The following is an 18,776-nucleotide window of genomic DNA, read 5'->3' as shown; positions in this document are numbered from 1 at the left end:
TGCCAGTAATTGTGTTGGGTACTAAAAGTCGAGGATATGGCTTTGTGAATTTCGTTAGAAGTGATTTTATAATGTAGCCAGTTAGTATTTTCATAAAACACTAACCCCTGTAAAATGTACTCCAACCGATGATAAAATGTACCACAAACGGTGATACCCCCGGGTTTGCATCCTCATGCCTATGGCACTTTCAACATTTTGCAAATTCCCGGATTTTGTGTTCGACTTCCTCCATGGTAATCTATGGCTGGTCATCGACAACAACTTGTTTAGTGTACGTTTTTGAACATCATCATTGGTAAATTGGAAGTATAAACAGTTACATCTTGATTTTTGAAGGTGAAGACGAATTTTAAAAAAAAGAGTGTGTTCATAATAAAGTTATCGTAGCATTGAATGCTGACAAACAACTCAAATGTTTATAATGTTTATTCAAAAGTCAGAGATAAAAAGCAAAGGAGTTTTCAGAGACAAAGCTGCTACTACCAGGCTCATAGGGGCATCTACTAGAGTCTGAAATAGGTTAACAGGGTTTTCACCGTTAAGTCTAAAAGAGAAAGGCCGGATTTCTTCCAAAATTCTACACAAACACAGTGAGACAGGCTAAAATACGGTCAGACGAACAGGCACTGAAAGAGCGAGCGAGAGAGAGAGAGAGCAAGAGAGAGAGAGAGAGGAGTGCGTGTGTGATATATATATATATATATATATATATATATATATATATATATATATATATATATATATATATATATATATATATATATATATATATATATATATATATATATATATATATATATACTCGCTCCCTGGGTTAGCGGCGAGATCGACAAGTGTGCGAGCTATTCCCAGTGAAATAAATCTACAAAAGTATTATATATATATATATATACATATATATATATATATATATATATATATATATATATATATATATATATATATATATATAGGTGTTGGGGTGGCACTTCGCGCCACCCCAACACCTAGTTAGTGGGGGCGCCCCCCCCCCCAAGCTCCCCCGCGCGCGTAATCGCTATGCGCCATATTAGTTATGTGCCATTGTAGTTGTATCCCTGTGTTTAACCTATGAATATAGATAGATTTATATATGTGTTTTGAACTACTTAAAACTTGCGAATATACAACATTCTTGGCTTTCCCATTGTCTGTGCATACACAAAGCCTTATGTGCTTATCATAAAGTCATATGCAAACGCTCTTTTTACAAACAAACAAACATGCATACACACATCGTTTTTATATAGATAGATAGATAGATAGATACAATATAAATTAACTGCGTAAAACTTGCGAATATACAACATTCTTCGCTGTCCAATTGTCGCTGCATATAAATAGATTGTCAGGTTTACCGACCCTCTAACATGCAACTTACAATTGTCCTTGGGAAAAACAATCAGTATTAAGATCTATACCACATTTTTCTAATGATTGACCTTGAGCTTTGTTGATGGTGATTGCAAATGCTAATCGAATTGGGAATTGCAGTCTTTTAAATTGAAAAGGCAGATCCGTTGGGATCATGGGAATGCGAGGACTAAGAACAACCTCACCCTCAAAAGGCCCTGTCAAGATTGTGGCCTCTATTACGTTTTCCATTGGTTTTTTTACGGCGAGTCGCGTGGCATTGCAAAGCTTTGGTGGGTTGATATTTCTTAACGTATTATTGGTACGCCTAATTTTAGTGGTAGCACTTTTGGTGGAAACCCTGAAAGATCCACGGAATTTAAAAATTCAGATGGATAATAACCGCCTCATTTGGTTCCAAAACTGTGTCGACAGACTTGTAAAGGACTGCCTGGTCTCGAATCTTGGTCAAAACAACATTGTTGATTTCGTGGACGTCTATATTTTTGGGTGCAAGAATCGCTCTTTCACTTATCCATTTATTATTTTTATAATTGCTTAGAATATGCGGAAATACTTTTTCAATCAATTTATTTTTGGACGTCACTATATTACAGAATTCAGCAGGTAGTTGTATACGTCCTGAAATTGAGTCTACTGGGAGCTTTCCGTTTCCAATTACCAGCAATTGATCTGAAAATGTTTGACCAGAGTCATCGTTTTGAAATCGGACACGCATATTTGTAGTTAATTTTAATGTTTTTGCGTGTGCCCATAAATTAGAATTTTTCAGGCAAGCATTCATTTCGTCTGCAGGGGTTGATCTATGTATTATAGATAATGTTTGCCTGAAATCTCCCGCAATGCCAGAATCAGTTTTATCACAAGCGTTTTACCAGTACCTCTTGGCGCATCCAAAAAGAAAATTTCTCCAACGTTGTTATCGACACAATGCATTGTCGTATCATAAATGTCTTTTTGTTCCGACGTTAACTTGGAAATGTTATTTTGTACATACGACAATAGATCACTCGTACTGTAACTTTCTTCACGATCCAATTCTACACATGTGGAAGCAGCAGCGGTACGATTAGGTGAAGGCATTCCCAAATCCTGAAGAGGTTTATTTGCCTTACATATGCACAAATCTTCTATAATAACTAAAGTGTAGTTATAAATTTCTGATGTAAAATCAAAAGTCATATCTGACGTTTCTAACCGTTTCCGATGGAGTATATCTTCGGACATTTTCGATTTATATTTTCCCCATAACTCTGTAGGAGCTGAAGGAGAGCAAGTTGTTAGAATGATTCCAAACAATGCACGAATTTGACTTTGAGTTGACGTTTAGCACGCGTAATTGATGCAGTATAACAGTGTTGGTCATTCTTCAATAAATTCAGAGCTTGGCATGCACTACGGTAAGTATCATGTATAGTACCGTTTACAGTTCTCAAATGCTCAAAAGACGTCGGACCGGGTACATTCACCAAAAGCAGGCGTAGAAAGAAGCATTCATGTTGATTGGGGAGAACGGTGTAGAGTCTTCCTATCGTTGGCCGTCGACTGACTTAACCTGTTTTCGACGTCCACGTGTAATACGAAGGCACTTCTATATACAGCAGTTTTTTTGCAAAAGAATCATTTTTGCATAGCGAAAAGAAAGCAGTTATCTTTGTATCCGGTGGGTTCAGGGCTCTTTGTTGCACATTGGATTCCGAAAAATTAACACGTTGACCATTCTGTAAATGTACCGCTAAGTGAACAACAGCTGGACTACGTTCATGTATCGGAAATGAAAGAATTTGCCAATCAGCTTCATTACTGCTTATGTATCTTCCAGCCTGATATTGCACAATTTCGTAGATATCTTTGATTTCGGACTGCAAGCCAAAAACTGCCATATCACTGCCTTTGTTGACGTATTTACATATGTATTTGATTGCCTTTACGGAGTTACAGTATTCAACCTTTATGTGTGCATTAAATGTTTTTGATAATAATGGGAAATATGGAACAACCCACTGGTTATCTACTTCGATGGTGGTACCGTTACGCTTTATTATTGCTGTTTTACCGCCATCTTCAGTAGATCTTCTTCTATATTGTGGGTAACCATCATTGCCAGTAATTGTGTTGGGTACTAAAAGTCGAGGATATTGCTTTGTGAATTTCGTTAGAAGTGATTTTATAATGTAGCCAGGTTAGTATATGTGCGTGTGGCAATCCTCGTTTTTGCCATTCCACTGAGTACATCCAGCATCGCACTGACCCAGGTTGCTCTTGTGATTCCTCGGCACGCTTTCTTTTGGTGATTTCTCTTTGAGACACAAGCCTAATTTCACACTGTTGTTGTGATATCTAGGCACGCTATCTTTTCTTACTTTCTCTATCAGCCGCAAGCCTGTTTTCTTGCTGTTCTTGTGCAGACAAAGACAGATGCAGAGACAAGCAAACTAACAGGCATAGTGAGAGAGAAAGATAAAAAACACACAAAAATACACAGAGTTAGACATACAAGGACACAGAGATAGACACAGAGACAGGCACATACACAGGCAGGGTGAGAGAGACAAAACCATACACAAACACGCACAGGGTCAAACACACAAACACACAAAGATAGACACAGAGACAGGCAAAAACACAGGCACAGAGGCATGGTGAGAGAGAGAGACAAAACAAAACAATCAAACACACAGAGTCAGACACACAAACACCTGAAAATAGACACAGAGACAGGCAAGTGCGTCAACATTTGTAAAAACAGTGAATTATCAGAAAAACAATCATATAGAAGAGACAAAACCATGACTGAAAAAACAATACCCCAAGCAGGAATATATATCTATCTATATATATATGTATATATATATATATATATATATATATATATATATATATATATATATATATATATATATATATATATATATATATATATATATGTATATATATATATATATATATAAACATATATATATATATATATATAAACATATATATATATATATATATATATATATATGTTTATATATATATATATATATATATATATATATATATATATATATATATATATATAAACATATATATATATATATATATATATATATATATATATATATATATATATATATATATATATATATATTTATATATATATATATATATATATATATATATATATATATATATATAAACATATATATATATATATATATATATATATATATATATATATATATATATATATATATATATATATATAAACATATATATATATATATATATATATATATATATATATATATATTTATATACATATATATATATATATATATATATATTTATTTATATATATATATATATATATATATATATATATATATATATATATATATATATATATATATATATATATATATATATATATATATATATATAAATTCTCTTTAGATGGCTATACCGTTGGAGACGTCGTCATGTTTTGGCGAGACACCCCAGTTTTTGGCGTAGAAGAAGCAGAACTCCCTCAATTTACCATTGTCGGCTATAACGCAAACGATAGAAAAGAGCGATTGGCAACTGGTGAATACCAACGTCTATCCTTGTCCTTCAAACTGGAAAGGAATATTGGTTATTTTGTTTTTCAAACCTACTTGCCATCGATTTTGATTGTGATGCTGTCATGGGTTTCTTTCTGGATCAACCATGAAGCAACTTCTGCAAGAGTTGCCTTAGGTTTGTATTTGTAAGCTTGTACTAGTCATGGTTCTTCAATTTATTATCATTTTTTTAATCAATTAGACAGTTTGTATTTTTTTGAGAAGAGGAGCACAACTTAAGAAATTGTCCAAAATATCTTTACAAATTTTTTACAAAGTTTTTCTAATAATAATTTTCCTTAAGATAGAATGGAAATCTTCGGGCCGGGTTGGAATTTTTTTGTGAGTGTTTACCTTGTGCACAGCATCTCTTGTGGTTCTTATCGGCTGGTTTTGAATTGTGGTTGACAGTTTCTCATCCGAATATAATTATAGAATATAATCAGTCCTTAATTTATTTTCATGTCTTGGTTTAGTTGTGTAGTTACTGCCTTTGTATGTCCAGGGCATAGAATCTGTTTTGGGGCGAGAAGTGTGAATTGCGATTTTTTGTGTTTTGACAATAGATTCATTGATTGAAAGACTGACTTACCTTGAAATTTAAGTGTAATAGTTCTCAGAGAAAGTTCCTTTTAGTTTAAATATTTTGACCCAACATTCAAATCAATTATAAAAGTTTGCGATTTGTTTTTTACCAAAATTGGCCAATTTTATGCCTCTCCAGAAGGCTCGAGTGTGTGGCTGCATATTTTGATCACTCTTCAAGTTGGCTCTGCTAAAGATTCTGAGCAAAGGAATGGGCATGAAATGGGCTAAGCACTAGCTTTTTGCGTTGTTGGTCTTATATGTATTCACAGAAGGAAGAATTTCTGGGCGTGAGAATTACCAAAATCATGCTTTTATGCCCCCCCCCCCTTGTTGCCTTAAACATGTTTAACTACAGTAAAATTGATATAGATCTCACTTCTAGGTCCAGGATCACTGATGCAACTAGGATCAAACATTTTTCTTCTTCCCCAATGATAAATCGTGCACACACAAACAATGGGCACATTGCTTCAACTATTTCCCTGGGGGCTGGTGGGGATGTAATAGCCTAATAGGGAGAGTTATTAGACCCGTTGACTATTTTTAAAAGTGGCCGTTTCAGAATCTTTATTCTTTTAAAAGAATATTTAGTGGCTCGTTTCAGTATTGAGAAGAGGGCATCTAAAGAGTACAAGCGGGGCTTTTAACCTTCAAGCACTGTTCAATGTGGCCTGAAAGTTTCAGTTTAATACCCTCAGCTGTTCCTGAGATATTGCTGATGCACCCTTTTGACAATAAGCATACAACTAGCGTGTTTTGATTTTTTTTTTTTTTTTTTTTTCATCATCCCCCTCAGAATTTCTTAAAAGTAGTCATAAGTAGAATTAGTCGAAGTCGGAATTAAGTCGTAGTTGCATTCAATCAGATTTGCTACCATAGTAGAAGCATTGGCCCTGAAATTTTATAGCTAATACCCTTAGCCATTCCTAATTGTATTGCAGATTCCTTTTCTTGCTGGCCTGGATGCACACATTGTCTTTTGATTCAGCCCAGAATCCCCCAAGACAGTCCCCAAAGTTTCACCTTATCGCCCTTAGCTTTTTTGGACACATCTACGATCAAATATTCTGCCTTTCTCAATAATAAATCCTGTATATAAACAATGGACAATGACTATTTTGAATAAAATGCTGTGTTTTTCAAAATTGTGATCAGTTTTGGAGAAGAGGCGTCTAAACAGGGTAAGTTGGGAGGTGCCGGCAGCCCTTGAATCACTTTCAAGAATTCCCCGGACACACCGTAAAAGTTGCATCGTAATACCTTTAGCCATCCCTGAAATATTGCTGATACACCTTTTTGACAACCAGCATGTATATAGTATGTTTTAATTTTGTCCAGTATCCCCCTCGAAATTCCCCGAAAGCAGTTTCAAGTTAAAGCAGTCGCGGTCACAAGTAGTTGCACTCACATTCACGAGCAGTCACAGTCGCAAGTTTTTGTAATCAAAGTTGCATGTTGTAACCGTTGGAAATAACCGTAGTAAGCCTATAATAACCGTAAGCCTTGTCGCAAGTAGTCGCAGTAGCTTTTGGAAGTAGTTGCAGTTGCAGTCATAGTAGCAGTTGTAATGGCCATGAAAGCTTTCCGCTAATACCCCTACCCGTTCTTATATTATTGTAGATACGTCTTTTTGATGAAGTCGATACACATATTGTCTTTTGGTATAGCTTAATATACTCCTCAATATTCCCCAAATTTCGTTTCAATGCTCTAAGACTTTTCGGACACCCCTGAAAAGGCCGTGTCCAGGGGGGAGGGGTTACCAATTTGAGCCCTCAAGGTTGACCTAGCATATTGCATATAAATAAGTTTGTGAAGTGTTTTTTTATGTAAATACCCCCCCCCCAAAAAAAATCCTAGATGCACTCCTTGCCTAGAGGCCTGTGGGGGTATGGTTTCTCTGGAGGAAAAAACTTTAGTCCTTTTGATTTTTTTTTAGCTTCTGTCAGTGTCGAGGGGGAGGGGTCTTCTGAAAGGGCAATGGGAGAAGTTGGGTACCCTTCGATCACCTTTTTAAGTGCTCTTCAACATGCCATGAAACTTAATAGCTTCCGCGTTTCCTTAGATGTTACTGCTACGCCCTTTTCACAACCAACCTGAATATAGTTTGTCTTGATTTTGTTCGACATCCCCCAAACCTTTTTTGAAAGTTTTCCCTTCTGATCCTTTTTGGAGATCAAGGATCAAGCATGATCCTTTTTTCCAATGTTCAGCCTTATATATAATCAGTGGGCAACTTGCATAACTTAAAACCCTTGTCCCTCGATTCTGAGAGGGGGGGGTGTTTCATTCTCATATGCATAGTTATTCAACGTTTAGACTATTTTGAACAAGATAAATATTTCAGAATTTTGATCGGATATTTTCGGGTGGAGGGTAGCTAAAAATGCATTAGAGAGGGTGCTGGTAGCCCTCTGACTTTATTTCAACATCCCCTAAAGTCCTGAAAGTTTCAGCTTCAATTTCCTTAGCCGCTCTTAGTATATTCCAGATCTGCCTTTGTGATAAACTGGATGCAGAGTGTTTTTCGATTTAGTTTAACGCACCCCTCAACATTTCTGAAAGCTTCAAATTAGTACCCTTATCCTTTTAGGGCATACCTAGAATCAAACATTCCCTATTTTGCCCGTGATTAATCTTGCATGTAAACACTGGGCAATTTTTAAAATTTACAACCCTTGCCCCTGGGCTGTAGGGGGGAATGATATCCCTGGCGGTGTGGCTATTGGACCTTCTGAATGTTTTGTGTAAAATCAATATCTCAAAGTTTCGGTCGGTTTTGAGGAGTGGTAGTACCAAAAATGGAAATGGGGTGGTGGTGGTTGACCTCTAGTCACCCTTCAACTTCCCCCAATCCTTCCTAGAAAGTTCCAAATTAATATCCCCAGTCATTCCGTAGGTATTACTGATACGCTCTTTTGGGATCCAACATACACATTCTATGTTTTGATTGTGTACGACATCAATCTTAACATTTCCTGAAAGCATTTCCTGAAACAAAGTATTTTTGCAAATGTTTGTTTGTTGCTTGTTTATTTACTTTTACTAATATATGACTTTAGTAATAAAATATTATTGACAACATTTATTGGATAATACAGTTTGCTTAGAATCTGTGGTTAAGAAACTGTTTTTGCTTACTTTTTTTGAAGGAAAAAATTCTTTTCGATTTATTTTTTTGAAAATATTTACTGTCGCCTTCTAATTTTCGTCCTATCTCATTCTCTTGGTGTTTCCCAAAGTTTTTGAAAGACCTATGAAGAATTAACTCGAATACAAGTTGTAATAAAATACAAGCTGGTCCGTATCACTTTTTTATGATTTCATTATTTTACCTTTAAACAGGAAAGTAATTGTAAGCCTTCTTGGAGACCCACTGGAAAACATTCCCCCTTTTCTAAATGTAAATCTTAAAGGTTAACAATTTGCAATTTGTATAACTTGAAGCCAGGAGAATGGAGTTTACGTCAACCCCGTAGACATAGTTATTTGACGTTTGGACTATTTTAGACAAAATGGCTATCAAAATGCCTTTTTTAAGTTACCAAAACATTGGAGGGCACCTAGGCCCCCTCCCACGCTCATTTTTCCTAAAGTCAGCGGATCAAAATTTTGAGATATCCATTTTGCTCGGCATAGTCTAAAGCCATAATAACTATGTCTTTGGGATGACTTACTCCCCCACACTCCCCGGGCGAGGGGCTGCAAGTTACAAACTTTGAACAGTGTGTACATACAGTAATGGCTATTGGGAAGTGTACAGACGTTTTTCAGGGGGTTATTTTGGTTTGGGGGGTGGGATTGGTGGGAGGGGGCTAGATGGGAGGATCTTTCCCTGGAGGAATATTTCACGGGGGAAGAGAAATTCAATGAAGGGGGCGCAGGATTTTCTAGCATTATTATAAAAAAAAACAAGAAAAAATTAATATGAAAAAGATTTTTCAACTGAAAGTAAGGAGCAGCATTAAAACTTAAAACGACAGAGATTATTACGCATATGAGGGGCTCATCTCCTCCTAAATACCTCGCTCTTTACGCTGAAATATTTTTAGGAATCTCAACTATTTTTTACGGCCGTTTTGATTCAGGCTTTAAGTGTAAAGTTAAGGCTTTAAGTTTAAGTGTAAAGTTTAATTTCAGCTTTAGTGTAAAGATTGAGGTATTAACGAGGAGACAAACCCCCTCATATACTAGACAAAAATATAAGAATATAAAAGTTCGTTATGCAAGTTAATTCTTAAGTTACGTGTATTTTTACTAATAAAAACGTTCGTTTAAAATCAAAAGTTCTAGTTGCCTTTTCAAGTAACCAAAAACTTGGAGGGTAACTAGACTTCCGCCCCCACCCTTTTTTTTCAAAATCGTCTGATCAAAACTAAGAGAAAGCGATTTAGCCAAAAAAAAGAATTAATATGCAAATTTCATTTTAATAATTTATGTGCGGAGGGCCAAAATCAAACGTTCAGAAATTAAATAATAAAAAACTAGTTTTTTAATTGAAAGTAAGGAGCGACATTAAAACTTAAAACGAACAGAAATTACTCCGTGTATGAAAGGGGCTGTTCCCTTCTCAGCGCCCCGCTCTTTACGCTAAAGTGTTTTACTGATTAATAAAGTAGAACTGAGAAAAAGAGTCAAACTTTGGCGTAAAGAGCGGGGCGTTGAGAAGGGAACAGCCCTTTCATATACGGAGTAATTTATGTTCGTTTTATGTTTTAATGTCGCTCCTTACTTTCAGTTAACAAAACTAGTTTTTTTATTTAATAATAATAATATACTAACGCCTTACTGTTCTTCATTGTAAGCAATGCTAGAGCGTTGCCTCTGATATATAATTGTATATAAAATCATCATAACTGCTTTTATTTGACAAATTTTACTGTTTTTTTCTCTTTTTCCGCTATTTCTATTTCTATTTGCCTAAAATTCGTATATTTAACAGGCATAACCACTGTCCTCACGATGACAACTATAAGTACCGGTGTAAGATCAGCTCTACCTCGGATATCGTATGTTAAAGCAATAGACATTTATCTAGTGATGTGTTTTGTATTTGTTTTTGCCGCGCTGCTTGAATATGCAGCTGTCAACTACACGTATTGGGGTGGCAGGGCAAAAAAGGTAAGAATTATAGAATTTGTTCTATTAACTAGTATATAAGAGTCACCAGAATAGTGCTAACATGAACCAGTCTTAAAAATAATTAATTTCCTGTTTTTCGGAAAAATTTTGTTTTTTTAAATAAACGTTAAGAGCTAAATTAAAAACTAAAAGGATCATAAACGACACCATAGGCAGCGCAATAGCTCTGCCTAGATAAAGAGTGATGTGGGCACAATGGATTTTTTTGTGAACGAGTCACTTCGTATAGAAGGAATTGTCGTAGAAACTTCAAAAGGAGACAATTTGATTTAAAATTGAAAGTTCTAGTGCCCATTTTAAAATTCAAAAGCAATTGGAGCGCAACTAGCTCCTCGTCCCCCACACCCATCATTTCCCCAAACATATTCAAGCAAAACTTTGAGAGACGGAGGCCCCCTAACAACCCTCAGGGAAAGTATTAGAGGGAAAGTTATACTAGTCGCCAATTACTAGAATATAAGTTTTTTATGGAAGAAGTAAAAACCTCGGACGTGGTTCATTCGATCGAAAATCAGAAATTCTAGTGTCCTTTTCAGAGTCAAAATTTATTTTAGGGCAACTAGCCCTAAATACATCTCATCGACATTTTTGAATAGCCATTTTGTTCAAAATAGTTTAAAGATCATATAACAAGGTCTCTGGGGATGACACAACCCCCTATAGCCTGACATCTAAATTACAACTTCCTGGTGTTTCACGACCCTTTATGGCAGTGTTAAAAAGTCAAATTTATGTAAAGCTGTTAGTTATAGAAATTCTTCCTCAGATAAATCCATATGAAACTCGCTATGATGTTCCAGTGCCCCACTAGCTGCTGAGAATAAAAAAGAAAGCAAGAAGAAACAACGTTAGTGCTTTCCTTGTAAAAAGTGACTTTTCTGGTTGTTCTAGCTGGAGGGCCTTACGTTTCCTTTATGTAACTTTCAAAAATAGATGTTGGAATGGCGTACTTTTTATGGCATTTGGTATTAACCAAGTGACATATAGCGATTGAAAATTTCTGTCGGTCTGTCGGTGTGTCTGTCTGTTGATACCGGTTTTGCTTGTTTAGGCACTTTCAGATAAGCTAGCACGATGAAGTTTGGCAGGTTTATCAGGGACCAGATTATGCTAAACTAGAAATAGTTGTTTTCCCGATTCGACCATCCGGGGGTGGGGAGTGGGGGGACGGTTAATTCGGAGAAATTAGAAAAATTGAGGTATTTTTAACTTACGAACGGATGATCAGATCCTAATGAAATTTGATATTTAGAAGTATATTGTGGTTCGGAGCTCTTATTTTAAATCCCGATCGGAGCCAGTGACATTGGGGGGAGTTGGAGGGAGAAACCTAAAATCTTGGAAAACACTTAGAGTGGAGGGATTGGGATGAAACTTGGTGGAAAAACTAAACACAAGTTCTAGATACGTGATTAACATAGTCAGAACGGATCCGCCCTCTTTGAGGGAGTTGGGGGGAGGGTTAATTCTAAAAATTAGAAAAAATGAGGCATTTTTAACTTAAGAAAGAGTGATCGGATCTTAATGGAATTTCATATTTAGAAGGACCTCGTAACTCAGACCTCTTAATTTAAATCCCGACCGGATCCAGTGTCATTGGGGGAGTTGGTGGGGGGAGGGGTCGTAAATCTTGGAAAAGGCTTAGAGTGGAGGGATCGGGATGAAAGTTGGTGGGAAAAGTAAGCACAAATCCGAAATACGTGATCGACATAACCGGAACAGATCCGCTCTCATTGGGGGATTTGGGAGGAGGGTTAATTCTGAAAAATTGAAAACAATGAGGTATTTTAACTTACGAAGGAATGATCGGATCTTAATGATATTTCATATTTAGAAGGACCTCATAACTGAGATCTCTTATTTTAATTCTCGACCGGATCCAGTGTCATTGGGGGGAGTTTGGTGGGGAGCGTCGGAAATCCTGGAAAACGCTTAGAGTGGAGAGATCAGGATGGAACTTGGCGGGAAGAATAATCACAAGTCCAAGATATGTGACTGACAAAATCGTACCGCATTCGCTCTCTTTGGGGGATGGGGGGCTGGTAATTGACAAAAAGTAGAAAATATGAGGCATTTGTAACTTACGAAGGGGTGATCAGATCTTCATGAAATTTTATATTTAGAAGGATCTTGTGCTTCAGAGCCGTTTAAATCACGACCAAATCCAGTGAAATTGGGGGGGGGGTAGTTGGAGGGTGAAACTCGAAATCTTGGAAAACTTGAAAATTGAGGTTTCTTTATCTTACGAACGGGTGATCAGATCTTAATGAAACTTGATATATAGAAAGATCTTATTTATCAGATGCTCCATTTTCAATTCAAATCTGATCTGAGGACATAGGGGCTGGAGGGGGGAAAACAGAAATCTTGGAAACCGGAAATCTTGGAAAAAACTTGGAGTGGAGAGATCGGGATGAATCTTGATGGAAAGAATAAGCACAAATTCTAGATATGTGATTGACATAATTGGAAGGGATCCACTCTCTTTGGAGGAGTTGGGGGGAGGAGTGTTAGTTGGAAAAAAAATAGAAAATTTGATATATTTTTGACAGAACGATTGGCCAGATCTTAATGAAATTTGATATTTAGAAGGAACTCGTGTCTCAGAGCTCTTATTTTAAATCCCCACCAGATCTGGTGAAATTGGGGGAAGTTGGAGGGGGAAACCGGAAATCTTGGAAAAGGCATAGAGTAGAGAGATCGGGATGAAACATGGTGGGTAGAATAAGTAAATGTCGTAGGTACGTGTTTGACTTAACCGGACTGGATCCACTCTCTTTGGGGGAATTAGGGGGTCCAGTGCTTTGGCGAGTTTGGTACTTCTGGATGTGCTAGGACGATGAAAATTGGTAGGCGTGTCAGGGACCTGCACAAATTGACTTGATAAAGTCATTTTCCCCGATTCGACCATCTGGGGTGCTGAAAGGAGAGGAAAAATTAGAAAAAATGAGGTATTTTTGACTTACGAGTGGATGATCGGATCTTAATGAGTTCTGATATTTAGAAGGAGCTTGTGTCTCAGAGCTCTTATTTTAAATCCCAACCGGCATTAAGCTTCTGATTTTCCTTTTAAATCAATCTATTGATTCTTAGAATTTAGCTACAGCTCATCCAATATGTGCTCTTGGCTCTTCGCTCTTCCGACCTCGTCACAAGGGCCATATGAGCTCTTAGCTCTTGTTTTTATTTGCAAGCATTTTGAAGGATATTAAGCTATTTTCCGACATGGCTTTTTATTCAAAAGTAAACTTTATAATCAAGATTAATCGACATGGTAACTATCATTACTGAATAAACAACAAATGATAGTTTTTTTTCACTTTAAAGTATCTTTTTAATCGCGTTTTTAAATAATGGCTACGATGAAACTTGGTTCATTCTTTACTAAGTTACATCTATCTTTCCAGCTTTGAAAATTTCTGTCTGATTGTAAAAAATAATTAGTTATCCTAGAATGATGCCAGGTGTAATCCTTTATAAATACTCAAGAATATTAAAATATCCTTTGCGTATACAACGGCACCAATTCTTGTTCTTGATTTTGGGAAAAAAACTTTTCGGGGATATGTTTTATTGAAAACGTCTTTTTTAGTATTTTCATTGAAAATGTCCGAAAAAAATGTAGCCTGCTTCCCTAGATTTTGAAAAATACTTCTCCCCATCTCCGAAAATTCTCATGAATTGACGCCATTGATAGCCAGAACACAATAAAAATGCTGCTTGTTTTAGCCCACATAAAAACACTTTACTTGTCGAGGAGGACCTAAAATTAAGTAAACTTTATCTTAAAGCAATTAGAATCAGTCCAAGATAATCCCCGAAACTACACAGTTTTTTTTTTGTAAATTTAAGCAAAGAACAATCCATCCTCACTTACACTCTTAAGTGGAAGATAAGTAAGGTGTAATCCTAAATGGAAAATTTTTCCAGCTAGGACCTATTGCTGTAATGAACTAGAGGTGCTTCGAAGCGCTTTTTTTGATTATTTTAGGTTATGTAACGACTTTTTATATAAGAATTTCTAAACTTTGCGCCTAGATTCTGTTTTAATCTTTCCTGGAATTGGCAGTTCTTTGGTAAATTCTGTGTCGTGTAAAAGCATTTTCGATCAAAATAGCGGAATCAGGGCAATAACAGGATTAAAACTAAATTTCTGTCATAATCTCTTTTACTCCTACTGAGAAGTTCTTTAATGCTATAAAGTTTTCCCTATGGGATACCACAATTTTTGAAAAAGGACTTATCTGTTTATTCATTTTATTTTCTGCTCTATAATTACGTTTCCTCGAAAATCAAATTAAGTTTTGCTTAGATGAATGCCAATAAAAATACTTGGAGTGATATGAATGAAATATAAGCGTTTTCATTTATATTTTTTTTTGCTGTTCTTGCAAGTTTCTTGACTCGTCAAAATAGGAAAAAATAGAGATTTAGAACTGGGTGGATAGTTTTGTTACTTTGGATGCGTATCACTATTTAATTAGTATTGTTTATTGCTGAGTTAAATGTGACAAATTATACTACTACTACTGACTAGTAATTGCAGCATCTATCTCCCTGCGGACTGTAGAGCTGTACATACTCCTCTCCAAAGTGATGTTAATTTGGAGGGAACAAAGGTGAGGTGGAGGAGGAATTGACCCTACAAAATAACTTTTTGCCCTCTTCTTGTGTTTTAAAAAGTGTTCTTTTTTTCGGAATCAAACAGTAGTTTTTTGTAGTTAATGTACCACGTCACGTTTGACTCGGGTTGCTGGTGTTCCTTGACTCATGGGGTTCGGTTTAATGCTTTTAAGATGATTTTTTGTGATGAATATTTATGTGATATGTATCCAGGAACTAAATTAAAGTATTATGGAAAGGTTGTGATCCATTAAGTCTTGGGAGATGGCAAGCTTAGGAATAAATAATGTTAACTTCTGTTTTATCTTCAGATCAAAATACTAACTGGATCAAAACCCTCAGTAAAATTTAGATATAAACTCAACTTAGCAATTCACAAGATTTTATGTAACTTTCTTTTAGATAACTTCCTTTTTTAGATACCTAAAGGTATCTACAAGTTTCTAATTTCTGTAAACTGTTCTATTTCTCATTCTCTTGGATATAAGATGGTAGGAAAATGGAAGTATCAATGTCAATGTTTTTTTCGGACGTGATTGTTTTTAAGTAAACAATTAAAATTGTAAAACGGATTTTAATAGAAATTGAAAAACCAAAAATATATTTTCAAGTTTTTTCGCTCTACTGTAGAATTTATGCAATATTGTGTGACCACCTTCTGAGCAGCAACTGCCAAGCTATAGAGCAAATAATCTGGCTAAAAAATCTAAGGCCGAACTGACCAACCATAACAAAACCAAAGAAGTAAATCTTGAGAACTGAGGGTGTGAGACCAGCATAAAAACTATGAATTCCAAAATTCAAAAAGGAAGTACTCGATGTAAAAACAACGGAAATAGAATAGACATGAAGTAGCTATTTCATATTTTGCTTTGATTTTTTCATTTTCTGTTTTTTTTAAGATTTCTTGTTTTTTGAATTTAGTTTTATTGCTTTAATTTTATCGAATTTTTTTCAGTACCATTCTTTTTATAAAATATTATTTTCCTTGTCAGTGCTGAGAATGCCTTGTTTTCATTCAGGCAAAGCGATCGTTTGGCTGTATGTGTTTTTCTTTTTCTTGCTACTTCCCATAGACTCATTGTTATCCAAATTTACTTTTAGTAGTCCTATTTATTTAGACCCTATAAATTTAGTTTATTAGTCCTATTCCTTACAAATTTTATTTCGCTTTTTGAGGAAGTAATAATTTTACTTCCATATATTTTAATATTTCAGGCTAAGAAGAGAGACATCCGAGAAGCTGCCGATGGTTGTCAAACACAGGATTGCAAAGAACCCCCCAAAGACCTCGGAATAATTGAGCTTCATGATTTAGCAATGTCTCCAATAGCATCATTGCGTCATAGACAAGGAAAAAGTTACAAGGATCCTCCTATAGCCCTCCCTAGTTTCAGGATACATCGTCCTTGCAACCCAGTTCGTTCAAAATCATCCAATTTGTTAAATAATATACCTAAATCAAATCAACGGTTTCTCCAGTCTTTAAAACGAACGCCATTGAAAATAAGCTTTCCCAGAGTAAAAGATGTGAACATTATTGATAAATATTCTCGATTAGTATTCCCTATTTCATTTCTATTGTTCAATGTGACATATTGGTGCTATTATATATTGTAAATGAATGCGCTTTACTGCAGTCTGTTTTGAGCCAAACATACTCAAAGTATGTTCTCAAATGATGAGAGAAGAATTCGGAGAGGATAAAAAAATGACAACCATGGAAAGAAGTAAAGAGGGGAGTTCTGAGTATACAGTGTTGGAGGAAGAGCTTGCATAGATTTTTGTGCCTAAGGCGACTTAATTCAGTGAGGAATCATCAGTAACAGTAAAAGTAGTCGAATCTACAGTACAGGGTAAAGATAAATAGCCAAAACCTATACTTTTTGAAATATTTAGTTATATTTTTTGGCAACAATATTCTATTTTTAAGTTTAGCTGTGATAAGATATTGAATCAGTTTCTAATTGGCGCAATGAAAATATCGACTTTATTTATTAGCTTCCTTGTGTTTTTTTTTCTATTATTCAGAATAAAGATTTAGCTAGGTAGATATAGCGCTCTTAAACCCGTAATCGCCTTTGCGTAAACAGAAAAGGACCTTGTTTGACGAATATTAGCAATAAGATAATACTTATTATTAAGTGTATAAGCTTTCTAGAGTTTTTTTCTATTATTCAGAATAAAAATTTTGCTATCTTAAACCCTTAATCGCCTCTGCGTGAACAGAAAAGGACCTTGTTTGTCGAAAATCAGCAATAAACTAAAGGTACGTTATTGACAAATGACTGTCACAAGTAAAAAAAAAAAAGTTTAAGTTGTGTTTCAAGTCAAATGATGTCAAAATCAAAGCATAGATGATAAGTATAAAACGAATGAAAAATCAGTATTGAGTCCAACAGCATTTAGAGACTATTGAAACAAAGAAATACAATTTCTTGTGTTGAAGAACAGAAAATCAAAACTTAAAACAAAAAATGGTGTCGCAATGAAGGAAGTATAGAAAACAAGTTTAAAATCAGGAATATTGTGTGAAGTGACAATTATTATTATGACAGTATACTGAAAGTAAAAATAAACATAGAGACTGTTTCTATTTCAGGACAGATATCCAAGACATAGTAAGGTACTCCGTAGTAAAGGGAATGAAACTCTTTCTAAGTAATGCGGTCTGAGCAAATGTTTTTCAAAGGAAAGAAATGAGCCACAAAACTTAAGACGAGAAGAAACAAATAAATATAATAAATAAACTTATAACAACCATCACTTTATTAAGAACTAGCTGCAGCTAATCAGTTTGAACTTGTATCTCTCATCGGTTGTATAAAGTCTCTTGCTCATCTCTTTCACTGGCCGGGTCATACCTTTTTCCCAACACTTTCTTTCTCCTGCTTTTTTCCTCTGATCTTATAAACGAAATCTAAAAGCTCTTAAGATAAACGATTTGTTGATTTTATTAAAGCCTTTTCAGATAAAAGTGCTGGGCTTTAGCAAAAGTTTTTGACCAAATCACATGACATGGTTAATTCCCAAATGTAGAAAACGCATGGTCTGAAAATTCCTCCCCTTTCCTTGAAAAATATATGTATACTTCTTATTAACAAATGCTAAACGTAAACAACGGGTAAATTTACTAATTAACAGCCCTTTCCTCAGGGTATGTGGAAGTTTTGTTATCCCAAAAGGCATAGTTATTGAACCTTCAAACTATGCTGAATCGAAGAGTTAGTTCCAAATGGTCAATGGTTAAGGTCAAATGGTCAATGGGAAGACTAGCCGTCTTCTAATCCTTTTGGCTACTTACAAAGGGAACTAGAACTTCCGATATCTGATCAAATGAGCCCTCTCTCTATCTTCTAGAAACGCTGGTTCGACGTAATCACCCCTGGAAAGAAAGCAACAACAAATAAACACAAATCCATTATCTTTTTTTCTCGCAAA

The 18,776-nt window shown here is 35.4% G+C and overlaps 1 protein-coding gene across 1 annotated transcript; it reads left to right on the top strand.

The window, feature by feature from the left end:
- Positions 1-4,833: 4,833 nt before the first annotated feature.
- On the top strand, positions 4,834-17,878 carry LOC136032507 (gamma-aminobutyric acid receptor subunit beta-like; the record flags this gene model as incomplete). Its single annotated transcript, XM_065712813.1, is given in 3 exon segments — positions 4,834-5,118; positions 10,513-10,691; positions 16,554-17,878. Coding segments are annotated over 3 exon segments (866 nt in total), but the record flags the coding sequence as incomplete, so codon positions are not given.
- Between the last annotated feature and the right edge of the window lie 898 nt (positions 17,879-18,776).

The sequence above is a fragment of the Artemia franciscana genome, chromosome 10, assembly GCF_032884065.1.
Source record: "Artemia franciscana chromosome 10, ASM3288406v1, whole genome shotgun sequence".
Classification (NCBI taxonomy): Eukaryota; Metazoa; Arthropoda; class Branchiopoda; order Anostraca; family Artemiidae; genus Artemia; species Artemia franciscana.
This window is presented reverse-complemented; position numbering and strand designations above follow the sequence as displayed.